This window comes from Ranitomeya variabilis, chromosome 4, assembly GCF_051348905.1.
Source record: "Ranitomeya variabilis isolate aRanVar5 chromosome 4, aRanVar5.hap1, whole genome shotgun sequence".
NCBI lineage: Eukaryota > Metazoa > Chordata > Amphibia > Anura > Dendrobatidae > Ranitomeya > Ranitomeya variabilis.
Genome location: NC_135235.1, coordinates 586,968,876 through 586,982,123, shown reverse-complemented (window position 1 = coordinate 586,982,123; position 13,248 = coordinate 586,968,876). Strand labels below are relative to the sequence as shown.

General features: G+C 42.9%; 1 protein-coding gene across 4 annotated transcripts in view; it reads right to left on the bottom strand.

Annotated features, from left to right (window-relative positions):
• Positions 1-1,440: 1,440 nt before the first annotated feature.
• ZBP1 (Z-DNA binding protein 1) overlaps positions 1,441-13,248 on the bottom strand; it is a 33,680-nt gene continuing 21,872 nt past the window's right edge. For 3 of the 4 annotated variants that reach the window (XM_077253125.1, XM_077253123.1, XM_077253126.1), the window contains 5 exons: positions 13,047-13,175; positions 8,322-8,450; positions 4,714-4,842; positions 2,059-2,202; positions 1,441-1,656 (listed from right to left, as the gene is read on the bottom strand). In XM_077253125.1, coding sequence (XP_077109240.1) covers positions 1,484-1,656; positions 2,059-2,202; positions 4,714-4,842; positions 8,322-8,450; positions 13,047-13,175 — 704 coding nt within the window. In that variant the 3' untranslated portion in view covers positions 1,441-1,483. The remainder of the gene's footprint in view (positions 1,657-2,058; positions 2,203-4,713; positions 4,843-8,321; positions 8,451-13,046; positions 13,176-13,248) is intronic. The other variant, XM_077253124.1, reaches the window with a different exon arrangement.

The following is a 13,248-nucleotide window of genomic DNA, read 5'->3' as shown; positions in this document are numbered from 1 at the left end:
TCTGCCACAGGATGTTGCCTGGTTCCAACCCAGTCAGCTTCTCCCTAACTTTCTATCCAACCCCCAGTTTTACCAGATTGTGAGGCGTGGCCTAATACATAGCACCCTTAGCTCCCCCTGGAGGCCAGACTATGAAGTGTATTGGTGTCTGTGATACCTGGTCAGGTGAACTCCTTCAGTGCCATCAGACATACCATCACCCCCCCTTAGCGGTGGAGCGACAGTACTGCAACGACCAGGACTCTGGGGCGCTATATATATATATATATATATATATATATATATATATATATATCTCTTTTCAGGAAGGTTGGTCACAGAGTATAAAACGTAAGGTAACTCACCGGGATACTATTTGGCCTGAAGAACAAATGGCACAAAGTATTATGCAACAGCCAGACTCCAAGCTCAAGTCAACCTTCCTATAAAAGCATCAATGTTGTGAAAATTGACATTGACCGCTGCTGTGACTTAATACAGATGACCAATATGAACAAGGGTATAACAGATGATGGGTGGGTGGGGAGAAAAGTGTCCATGTCGCTGGCAGTGAGGAGAGACCGGAGAAGTAAGGGGTTAGAGCTTATAAAGTGGAGAAGTAGGAGAGATGGGGATCATTGGCTGCAAGGACAGGAGAATCTGACATGGGACACAAACGGAACGTCAGCAGCAGAAGTGGACTGCATGAAAGGGCAACTGGTGGAACCAGGTGCTATGGGAGGTAAAGGGAAGGAGGTGAGGCAATCTCTGCATGGGGGTGGCCACATGGCTGTAACTTTATTAAGATACTCTGCACCATCACTAGCTGGCAGCGCATGATGGGGCATTGAGGTAGACTGTACATATCAGGTGTGTGAGATACTACAGAAGATTCCTCAAAGGAAGAAGAGCTGAAGCTAGCCTAGCCTCCCATGGCTGGTTGCTGTCGCAGCAGAATGTGGAAATATGGGCAAGATGGTGGCACCAAAATACTGTTGGGACAGGGCAGACGTGCGGCAGCTGCAGAAACTTAATGACTGGGTGGGAGAAGAAGGGGTTAGAGCTTATAAAGGTGGGAAAAAGTGAGAGGAGAGTAGGGATCATTGGCTGCAAAGATTGAAGAGAATTAGACATGGGACACGTACATTAACCCTTCTTAACAGGGCACATCAAACAGGGGCATGCAGTCTGTAAACTGAAATAACCTACGTGCAAGACAGTCATGACGACGTGTGATGCAGTTTATACCCAACGTTCACTAATTTTACTGGACAGAGTAGGCAACTCCATCTTTGATTCAATGAAGTAGATGGTGGGTTCCATGCCATTTCCTTGCCCTACTCCGATGTCAATCATTGTAAAGCTGTTTAAAATGTGCACTTATTTAAATGATAAACCATCACCTAGAAGAATTAAAGTGCCCGATCAGCAGGCACAGACTGCCAGCAGCACGATTGTCTATAGGGTGAAGTAGTCCTTTAATGCAACATCAATGAATAAAGTCCTATAAAAATGTAGATTTTTCTCCAGAGCAGGCCAACTGTTTCAAGTCTCCATTGTTGTCCTGGTCATCTATGGTCACATTTCCAAGTCCATCACAAATCGTTGCGATATTTAAGTTTGGTTCATGGTAACTGGAGTGTCCAAGAGATGAGGTACAAGGTGCTCTTGCAGGTCCTGGAAAAAGAAGCCTATATTTTAATATTGGTCAGGAACAGCTGCCAAACAGGTTGTATCACAATACCTCTAATGTACTTTATAATTATAATAAGTTATATTAATACATACTTGTAGAGGCACTAATGTGGTTGGTATGACTCGGGCTCTTTCAAGGCAGGCAATATTCTATGGACACTACCAAGCCACTTGCACTATTGTATGGACAGGACACCATGAGAGGGATATATTATGAAGTGTTACTGTCCCAAAAAGGGCTTTGTGCACAAGTTTTGGGACACCCATTAACAATAACTACCTGGATGTGATTCAATATTGTAATATATCTGGGTGCTGCCTCTGTGGCAGCCATATTTGTTGTTAGCCAGGTGGCTGACACTCTGCAATTGTGCCATCGCTTACCCTCATCCTCTGAAGTGTGCAAAAGAATAGGTTCACTCAATGAATTGTCTGTGGATTGTTCACCATGGCTGAACGCTGACTCTTGATTTGGCTCCTGTGCGGCGATGTCAGTATCATGATAGTCATGATAAATAGTAGTAGTTTCTGTGCAACAGAAATTAACACTTTATTAGCGTCTGCGGTGTACAGTACACAAGGCAGTAGAAGCTCCCAAATGGGTAATGAGTCTAATGGCTAACAAGTGAAACATTTTGTAACAAATTATTAGATTCTTTCTCCAGCAGCCATGAGGTAACACAAAATACAAATGTGTCTAAGTCTACTTTCACACTAGTCCGTCGGTACGGGCCGTCGCAAACCGTCGACCCGACGTACCGACGGACAGTGTGTTAATGTAGCTCAACGTGGGCAGCGGATTGTTTTACAACGCATCCGCTGCCCCATTGTGAGTTGCGGGGAGGAGGGGCGGAGTTTAGGCCGCGCATGCGCGGTCGAAAATGGCGGACTCGACGCACAAAAAAAGTTACATGGAATGTTTTTTTTTTGTGCCGACGGTCCGCCAAAACACGACGCATCCGTTGCACGATGGATGCGACGTGTGGCAATCTGTCGCTAATGAAAGTCTATGGAGAAAAAACGCATCCTGCGGGCAACTTTGCAGGATGCGTTTTTTCTCCAAAACTACGCATTGCGACATGTGTCGAACGACGCTAGTGTGAAAGTAGCCTAACATGGATAAGAAGTGTACACAGAATATGGGCACCTCATGCACCATCTTATATTGGTTGCTGTGGGGAAGGCTTTGTCTATAACTTTCATATTTGAGGCCTAGTAAGCCTGAGCATGCCTGTTGCCCATAGCAACCAATGAGGTTCTGGCTTCCAGGGAGCGCTGGTTGCTGTGGTTAGCAACCATTTCTCAACCCCCCACACAGTGCGGGTTTGGAATAATAATCCATGGACGGGAAGTTCTTACTGCCTGTACTATAGGGCTGATTGATTATTCCGTGCTTCCTATTGTGGACAGGGATGGTGAAATGGCATCTAAATGGCCACAGAGTCTGACCATTAAATTGAAATAATAATATACAGGGGTCCAGTTATTATTGGGGTAGTTTGTGTCTTTTTTGATTCTTTTATTTTGTGACGTGTGTCAATTTCAACATTTTTATGTGCATTTTTCTTATTTTCAGATATATAGACAGGTTTATATCAGTGAAAGAGCAGACCATCATGTGTGATATGCACCTATAGATATCTCACCACAATTCCCTTTTTTGGGGGGAGTTTTATGGGATGTTTTTAATTTTTCTTCTAAATTTTGTATATATAATTGGAATTAATAGATTTTATTCGTATAAATTAAAAAAAAATTCAAATGAATAAAATATTTATATTTACAGTATTCAAGTACATATTTTTTTTGGTAGTTATTTATCATTAGAATATTATTTTGGTGCGTTATGTATAGGTCCATATTGGTATTTGGGGACTCCAATAAAGTGTTTAAAATTTTCTGGCAATTTTAGTATGTCTTTGGGTCCAATGGTCTTTGGTTACTAATAGTCATGAGCATGCAGACAGTCACTCGGTTGGCACCCGAGCATGATCGGATAACACCTTATCCCCGCACGTTCGTTCATCACTAGTTACTATCATGTGTGATACACTGAGCGTGAGTATCTATGCCATCACGTCTGATACTGCTACACAGCTGTATCTAATCTTACTGTGTGATACTGCCAGCTGCGCCTCTGTATATAGTCCTATCCTGTGAGGTACTGTGTGCTGAGCCTTTAAGGCCCCGTCTCACTAAGCGATTTACCAACGATCACGACCAGCGATACGACCTGGCCGTGATCGTTGGTAAGTCGCTGTGTGGTCGCTGGGGAGCTGTCACACAGACCGCTCTCTCCAGCGACCAACGATCAGGGGAACGACTTCGGCATCGTTGAAACTGTCTTCAACGATGCCGAAGTCCCCCTGCAGCACCCGGGTAACCAGGGTAAACATCGGGTTACTAAGCGCAGGGCCGCGCTTAGTAACCCGATGTTTACCCTGGTTACCAAAAAAAACAAACACTACATACTCGCCTTTCGGTGTCCAGGTCCCTTGCCGTCTGCTTCCTGCTCTGACTGAGCCGCCGTACTGTGAGAAGTGAGAGCGCAGCGGTGACGTCACTGCTGCGCTCTCACTTCTCACTGTACGGCCGGGAGTCAGTGAGAGCAGGAAGCAGACGGCAAGGGACACCGAAAGGCGAGTATGTACTGTTTGTTTTTTTTGGTAACCAGGGTAAACATCGGGTTACTAAGCGCGGCCCTGCGCTTAGTAACCCGATGTTTACCCTGGTTACCAGTGAAGACATCGCTGGATCGGTGTCACACACACCGATTCAGCGATGTCAGCGGGGCCTCAACGACCAAAAAAAGGTCCAGGCCATTCTGACACGACCAGCGATCTCGCAGCAGGGGCCTGATCGCTGGTACGTGTCACACATAGCGAGATCGCTAAGGAGGTCGCTGTTGCGTCACAAAACTTGTGACTCAGCAGCGATCTCGCTAGCGATCTCGCTATGTGAGACGGGGCCTTTAGTGTCTAAGCCTATCATGTGTGACATTGCCTACTGAGCCTCAGTATCTAAATCTTTTGCCATCACCTTCTCTAATTGGCTCTGTACCTCCTTGAGTTGCGCATGTTGTATCACCAATTGTGAATAAATGACACCCGGAAATGTTAATGCTGTAGTTTCTTATCACATATTGTGGTGTGCTCGTCATCTGGGATCCTGTAATAAAAAAAAGTTGTCTTTTAAATAACATGTAGAATTTTAAGGGAGCACAACTTAGTTTGTCGTTCTCTCATGACTTTGCTGACTATTTCACATTGCTAATTTTACCAGGGTGACCGTCTTCCATTTTTTTTCTGCCGTTGATAACATTTGGTGGTCACAGCACAGCTTTCATTTTGTATTCTGTTCTCGAAAAATGATTGGTTTCTATGTTGGCAACAAATGTTAAACATTTTTTTAAACCCACTCCTCTTTTCATTGCTACTTCCCATCATATTTCCAAATTTCTGAGTTGCTATTAGGGGATACTATTTTCTCAACCAACAAGATAATAAAGTGGATCTTAAAGGCAACCAGTCACCAGAAATAACACTGTTAACCTGCAGTTAAGCGGTTACTCTGCAGGTTAGCAGCATTATTATTCTATTATTTCTCCCCACTGCATTCGGCTGCGTACAGGTGCTGGCCAGAATAATAATGCTGTTAACCTGCAGATTAACTGCATATCTGCAGGTTAACAGCGTTATTTCTGGTGACAGGTTCCCTTTAAGTCTAACTTTTTTGTAGGTTGGTCATAGTGGCAATTGAAGGGCAGATAACTCCTTAACCCCTTCATTATCGGGCAATTTTCCCTTTTTTTTTTCCTCCCTTCTTACAAGAGCCATAATTTTATTATTTACCATGTTCTCTATATGGTAAAACTGACCTGGCAATATGATTCTCTGGGTCATTGAATATGCAGATACCAAATATGTATAGTTTTTTGTTTTTTTTTAATTAAAATGGTGAAAAAATTTTTTTGCTTGTGTCCCCATTTTCTGACACCTAAAATGTTTTACATTTTCGGCATATGGGGCTGTTTGATGGCTTATTTTTTGTGCCCTGAGCTGACGATTTTACTGATAAAATTTCGGGGACTGTACAATGTTATGATCACCACTTATTGCATTTTATTTCATTGTTGCGGAAGCCAAAAAACGTAATTTTGGAGTTTTGATTTTTTTTCTTTTTACGGTTACTAATGGAATTAATTTATTTTATACTTTGATAAATTGGACTTTTATGAGTGCAGCGGTTCCAAGTTTTGGTATATTTTTTAAGATATAATAATAATATATTTGCGCAAAGACAGACCTACAATAGAAAAAGCAATTGGTTTTACTGAGGGTAATACATGAATGTACAAGAAAACTAAGAATAGAGAAACAGATTCAACAAATTGCACTTAGCCCATTCAGTGATTGCACCAATACCCACTTATTTGGTGTCCGTAACACCACTCTAGAAAAATATATAATACAATGAGAATAAATAAATACATAAATGAATTGAGAATTGCGCTTGAACCTGCTCTAGGAATGTGCTTTCCATATACTGGTAGATTTCCTGGCTGTAATGAAAAAGAGGGATAAAAAGCAACAGATGGGTTAATAACCTGAATGTCTTTCCTGTACTTGGAAAAAGATGTAATTAAAATTACATGGAAATTAGGTACCGATAGTCAAGAGGAGAGATTGCACTACAATACATGCAGGATGATCCACAGTTCTGATCCCATTCAAGATCGACGAAAGGTAACACGGCACACACATTGCAGATTTCCAACCCGGTTAATTTAACTAACGGGTGCCGCATCGGTACTACAACTGAGGCGCAGCCACCGGCCGGGGCAGCCCCTGTGTGTGTTAATTTTAGACAGCACGTGTTTGTTATAAACTTTGTACTACCAGCTTTCTTCTCCAAAACCCCATAAGATCCACAAGTTACAGGACAGCGTAACTCCAAGTGTGACTTTTCTTCAGAACTGTGGATCATCCTACATGTATTGTAGTGCAATCTCTCCTCTCGACTATCGGTACCTAATCTCTATGTAATTTTAATTACATCTTTTTCCAAGTACAGGGAAGACATTCAGGTTATTAACCCGTCTGTTGCTTTTTATCCCTCTTTTTTTCATTACGGCCAGGAAATCTACCAGTATATGGAAAGCACATTCCTAGAGCAGGTTCAAGCGCAATTCTCAATCATTTATGTATTTATTTATTCTCATTGTATTATATATTTTTCTTGAGTGGTGTTACGGACACCAAATAAGTGGGTATTGGTGCAATCACTGAATGGGCTAAGTGCAATTTGTTGAATCTGTTTTTCTATTCTTAGTTTTCTTGTACATTCCTGTATTACCCTCAGTAAAACCAATTGCTTTTTCTATTGTAGGTCTGTCTTTGCGCAAATATATTATTATTATTATAGTTTACTCACCTGACAGCTTTGTGGTAGCTGTCTCTATTTGCAGCATTGAGGCACCTGCTATACTAGTGCTGCTGAATGCTATTATATTTTTTAACTTGCATTATTTTTAATGGGGCAAAAAGGTGATTTGAAAATCTGTATTTTTTTGATTTTTCATATCTTTAGAAACCATTTTTTGCTCACATTTTACTGTATTTTTTTTGTCTCCTTGGGGGACTTGAAGCTGTGATCATCTCATTGCTTGTACTATACATAGTAGTTCATTAGCACTGCTGTATATAGTAAAAATCACGGCAAATCACGGCCTCCTATGAACGCCAGCTAAATGCTGGTCTTCACAGGAGAATCGTCATGACAATCGTGTTACAGGCATGGCAATGGGCACATAGAATGACATGCCCCTTGCCAGTGTGCATTTATATCTGAGGCATGGGTGGAGCTCATGATGGCTGAATAATTCAGCCATCATTAGCATGGAAAGATACTGGCTCAGCTTGCGAGCCCGCATCAAAGTCAGGGAAATGACATATGACGTAACTGTACGTCAAACGTCGTGAAGAGGTTAAAGGGATTTCCCGTTTCAGAAAATCCTTGCTCCCAGATAGTATGGATTTTTTTTGTTTTGTTTTTTTAAAAGACAAGCTATGCTTTACTCACTCATCCTCCATGGATCCAACACTGAGTATCCACCACTGCTCCTGCTGTCTATTATTTTCTGCAGCCAATCAGTGAGCTCAATGGCTCTTAGCGGTTAGTGGTATCTGTTCAGGCAGAGCCACTGAATTCACTGATTGGCTGCTGATGTCGACCTCTGCGCTGCAGACAATAACAGACATCATGAGCAGCAGCGGAGAACCAATGCTGGACAAGTGAAAGGTTTGAATATAGCCCAGATTGTGGGGACAATGGTTTTCTAATACCAGAAAACCCCTTTTTAAATTTTCTTGTTATGAATATGATTATAGACAAAAACACAAATCACCATGTTGTGGGCTAGCCCCTCCAGCAGGCGCTGTGGTCAGCTTTGGCTCATCCCTCATTATATTACCATAGTACGAACTCGTTACTGCTGTGTACACAAATTGTAGTTAATGGAACAAAGAATTAAATAGTCCGCCAAGTTGTTCCCAAGCCCCTCCCCAAAGATGGCTCATTTCCATAACTTTTTTGAGACCCATTATTAGATCTTGCCCTGAGCTAACATTGGCACATGTAACTCTTACCGATGCCGCTATCCCTTCTGCTGTCTGGTTCGTCAGAGAACTTGCCGCCATCGATTTCAATATGAGACTGGTTGATGGCAGAGTCTTCTAAACTGCAGTTCGGAGATCCTCTTAATGTATGAGGGAGTCCTAAAAGAAGTCCCATAAATAAATATATCACTCAGCTGACTGTTCTATATGTAACCATTGCTCTTAAATAGACATCTCCAGTAACCTGTATTAATGGACCACAGTTTCTCCTTGTTGTCCAGGCAGAGTAGTTTTGATTTCTTCATCTTATATAGATCGCTGTTCACGTCCTTCACCACATTTTTCCCTATCCCTTTAGCAATGTTTTGCGCTTTTGATGGCTCATTTGATGTCAAATAGGTAATGATGCTTTTCTCTCATCAGAACATGTTCTGCACAGCTGTAATTGTGAGCTCTGGTTGGAGTTTTGGCGTCTTATTCATGGTGAGATTCCATTAATATACAATTATAGATCTCCATATTTCATACCTCACAACTTTAGAAAAAGAGCAAGAGGTACAGAATGTGGCACACTTAGGGCACCGTGGCAGAATTTTAGGCCACGCCCTTAGCCAAACCCATTTTTCATTTCATTCTCACCTGGGCATAAGAGGGGGACAGAGCCTGTCATTTGCCTTCCCTCCTGAAAGAAAACGTTTGCAAAATGGTTCTGACATGTGATTTTATGATATATTTATGAATACGGTAATACCAACATTTCTAATGACTTACAGCCAAAGCTAACAGACAGTTTTCCATCCTCCTCCTTCTCGACTTGTCCTCTGCTTTCGACACAGTCGACCACTGCCTACTGCTACAGATTATTTCTTCCTTTGGCATCAAAGGCCTTGCCCTGACCTGGATCGCCTCATACCTTTCCGACCGCACATTTGGCGTTTCCCACTCCCACACTACCTCCTCATCCCGCCCTCTCTCTGTTGGAGTCCCTCAAGGCTCTGTCCTAGGGCCCTTACTTTTTTCCATCTATACCCTTGGCCTAGGAAAACTCAAAGTCAACATGGCTTCCAGTACCACCTGTATGCGGATGACACTTAGATCTACCTCTCTGGCCCAGATGTCACCTCTCTGCTGTCCAGAATCCCGGAGTGTCTATCAGCCATATCCTCCTTCTTCAACTCTCACTTCCTAAAACTCAATGTAGACAAAACCGAACTCATCATCTTTCCCCCATCTCGCATATCCCCCCTACCTGATCTATCTATTATGGTAAACGGCACCACGCTCTCTCCCGCACCGGAAATCCGCTGCCTAGGGGTAACTCTTGACTCTGCCCTGTCCTTTAAACTGCACGTCCAAACTCTTGCCACCTCCTGTCGCCTTCAACTCAAAAATATTGCCAGAATCCGTCCCTTCCTAACCCCACAATCTACTAAAACTCTTGTGCATGCCCTCATCATCTCCCGCCTCGATTACTGCAACACCCTCCTCTGTGGCCTACCCGCTAACTACCTTGCCCCACTCCAGTCTGTCCTCAACTCTGCTGCCCGGCTAATCCACCTCTCTCCTCGCTACTCCCCTGCTTCTCCCCTCTGCAAATCCCTCCACTGGCTCCCAATTCCCCAACAAATCCAGTTCAAACTACTAACACTGATCCACAAAGCCATCCACAACCTGTCCCCTCTCTATATCTCTGAACTAATTTTCCACTATCTTCCCTCACTCAATCTTCGATCCTCCCAAGACCTCCTACTCTCCTCCGCACTTATTCGTTCCTCACACAACCGCCTCCAAGATTTCTCCCGGATATCCCCCATCCTCTGGAATTCAAAGCCTCAACACATCTGATTATCCACCACCCTCGGATCCTTCAGACGAAACCAGAAAACCCATCTCTTCAGGAAAGTCTACAGCCTGCAATAACCATTCTGCCACCTCACCAACCGCCCGAGCTGCCCTCTCACCAACCGCCCGAGCTGCCGCCTCACCACCACCACCAGAGCTGCCGCATCTCCGACCTTCTGTCTCTTCCCCAGTATCCTGTAGAATGTAAGTCTGCAAGAACAGGGTCCTCTCCCCTCTGTACCAGTCTGTCATCATAAATTTGTGTACTGTAAATGATATCTATAACCCTGTATGTAACCCCTTTCTCATGTACAGCACCATGGAATTAATGGTGCTATATAAATAATAATAATACATGAAAGAATTTTTAACAACTAATTGATGCTGTTATTTTGATGCAATGTAGATATTGTACAATGTGAGTTATGTCTAGTGAATAGGGATAGCATAATCCGGTTTAGGACATAGGGTATAGTATAGGGCTTAGATTAAGAAAGGGAAATAATCAGTGGTGGGTATATTAGTTATAAGAAGTAGTGTACAGGTTTAGATACAGTTAATATGTTGGGACCAGCCCAGCATGGGAAGAGAGGAGGAGCACTTCCTGATTAGATAGATAGTGTGTTAGGCCGGGGTCACACTTGCGAGTGCAATGCGAGAAACTCGCATCAATACCCGGCACTGCCACCGGCACTCTGCATGTATTTCTATGCAGCTGCATGCTCCGGTCCCGAGTGCCGGCGGCAGTGCCGGGTATTGATGTGAGAGACTCGTGCAAGTTTCTCGCATTGCACTAGCAAGTGTGACCCCGGCCTTAGTGAGAGTTCAAGGCCAGAGGGCAAGAGGCACGAGGATTATGTATTGTTTTGAGACTATAAAAACGTCGGCAACTTTCTTCAGCAGACATTCCTGTAATGTCTGGGCCTACAGCCTGAACTAGGCATGGGGACGCGTGCCTTATTCCCTTCCAAGAAGAGGTCTTGAGAATACTGTGTAGCCAAATGGAAGATTCCAGGGGCTGAAGGAACAAGTAAGAATAAAGTTCCTATTCTCCTGGGTGCTGCGCTTTCAGTACAAAGCCATGGCATTTTCATAACACTATTAACCATATACCGTACCTGCCGGTCAATAGTGTTATCAAACCTGACTGATTCCCTTTAACATTATTGTGGAGGGCTATTTATTTTCTTTTTTATTGTATTAGATACAGGAGAGAAGATAGATTATGTTAATAAACCGCTTCTGTCTTCTCAAGGGACACTCAGTGGTATGCAGTATGAGCTCAGCAGGTCAGTGCTCATGCTGTGCAATGCTACACTGGTGAGGGCAGGATGGGACACTTGGCTCACTACTCAGGACAGTGGGATAGATTCCCAAATCTGTTACTGTCCCTTCGAATTCTGGACGGTTAGGAGCTATGATATTCCCTCCACCCCTTCACATATGGTAATCTGGTTTCCTTCACTCACCACTAGAGGGAACTCACTGCATACAGATTTATACAGCTCCCATTATACTCAATAATAAGTCCATGCTCAGTAAGCTCCTCCTAGCCTTTGTAGTATCATAGAGGAGCGCAATTTTCAATTTACTTACCGTAACTCATAAAAGACCATATTAATTTATTTCTAATTAATGTACTCACGTTCTGTTAAAAGGCATAACTTTAGTTTCACTTTATCATATAATATACTGAAGAACATGAAATAAATCCAAAGTGTGGTGAAATTGTAAAAACAAAACAAAAAACAATGATGGAATTACTGTATGTATGTGCTCTGTGTACACATGTATGTATGTATGTGCTCTGTGTATACCTGTCTGTATGTATGTATACATGTCTGTATGTATGCGCTCTGTGTATACAGTGGCTTGCAAAAGTACTTACACATGCACAATCCCACACATCTTGGCATTTTTCTGTTTTGCTACTCCACAACCTGGAACTTCACAGTTGTTTTTTGAGGGTTTGCATGAGTTCATGTAAAGAACATGCCTACAACTGTGAACATTTGTGTACAATGTTTTAATCACCTCTTATTGCATTGTTGCAGAAGCCTGCCAGGGTGCATTTATCTCTGACCGCTGCATTTAACAGCCATGGGCAGAGCTCATGATGGCTGAATAATTCAACTATCATCAGCATGGAAAGATACTGGCACAGCTTGCGAGTCTGCATCAAAGTCAGGGAAATGACAAATGACGTAACTGTACGTCAAACGTCGTGAAGAGGTTAAAGGGATTTCCTGTTTCAGAAAATCCTTGCTCCCAGATGCAGTCTGTTTTAAAACGAAAAGACAAGATATGCTTTACTCATCCTCCATGGATCCAGCACTGAGTATCCACCGCAGCTCCTGCTGTCTATTATTTCCTGCAGCGCACTGCGGCCAATCAGTGAGCTAAATGGCTCTTAGCGGTTAGTGACATCTTTTTAGGCAGAGCTGCTGAATTTACCGATTGACTGCTGATGTCAACCTCTGCACCGCAGGCAATAACAGACACCATGAGACCCAACGCTGAACAAATGAAAGGTTTGAATATAGCACAGATTGTGTGTAATTTAATTTTTTTTGTTTAACAAACTGCACCTGGGGACAAGGGTTTTCTAAAACCCCTTTTAAATTTTCTTGTTGCTATGAATATGATTATAGACAAAAACACAAATCACCATGTTGTGGGCTAGTCCCTCCAGCAGGCGGTGAGGTCAGCTTTGGCTCATCCCTCATTATATTACCATAGTACGAACTCGTTACTGCTGTGTACACAAATAAATTGTAGTTAATGGAACAATGAATTAAATGCTCCACCAAGTTGTTCCCAAGCCCCTCCCCAAAGATGGTTCATTTCCATAACTTTTTTGAGACTCATTATTAGATCTTGCCCTGAGCTAACATTGGCACATGTAACTCTTACCGATGCCGCTATCCCTTCTGCTGTCTGGTTCGTCAGAGAACTTGCCACCATCGATTTCAATATGAGACTGGTTGACGGCAGAGTCTTCTAAACTGCAGTTCGGAGATCCTCTTAGTGTATGAGGGAGTCCTAAAAAAGTCCCATATATAAATATATCACTCAGCTGACCATTCTATATGTAACCATTGTACAGATTTCTCCT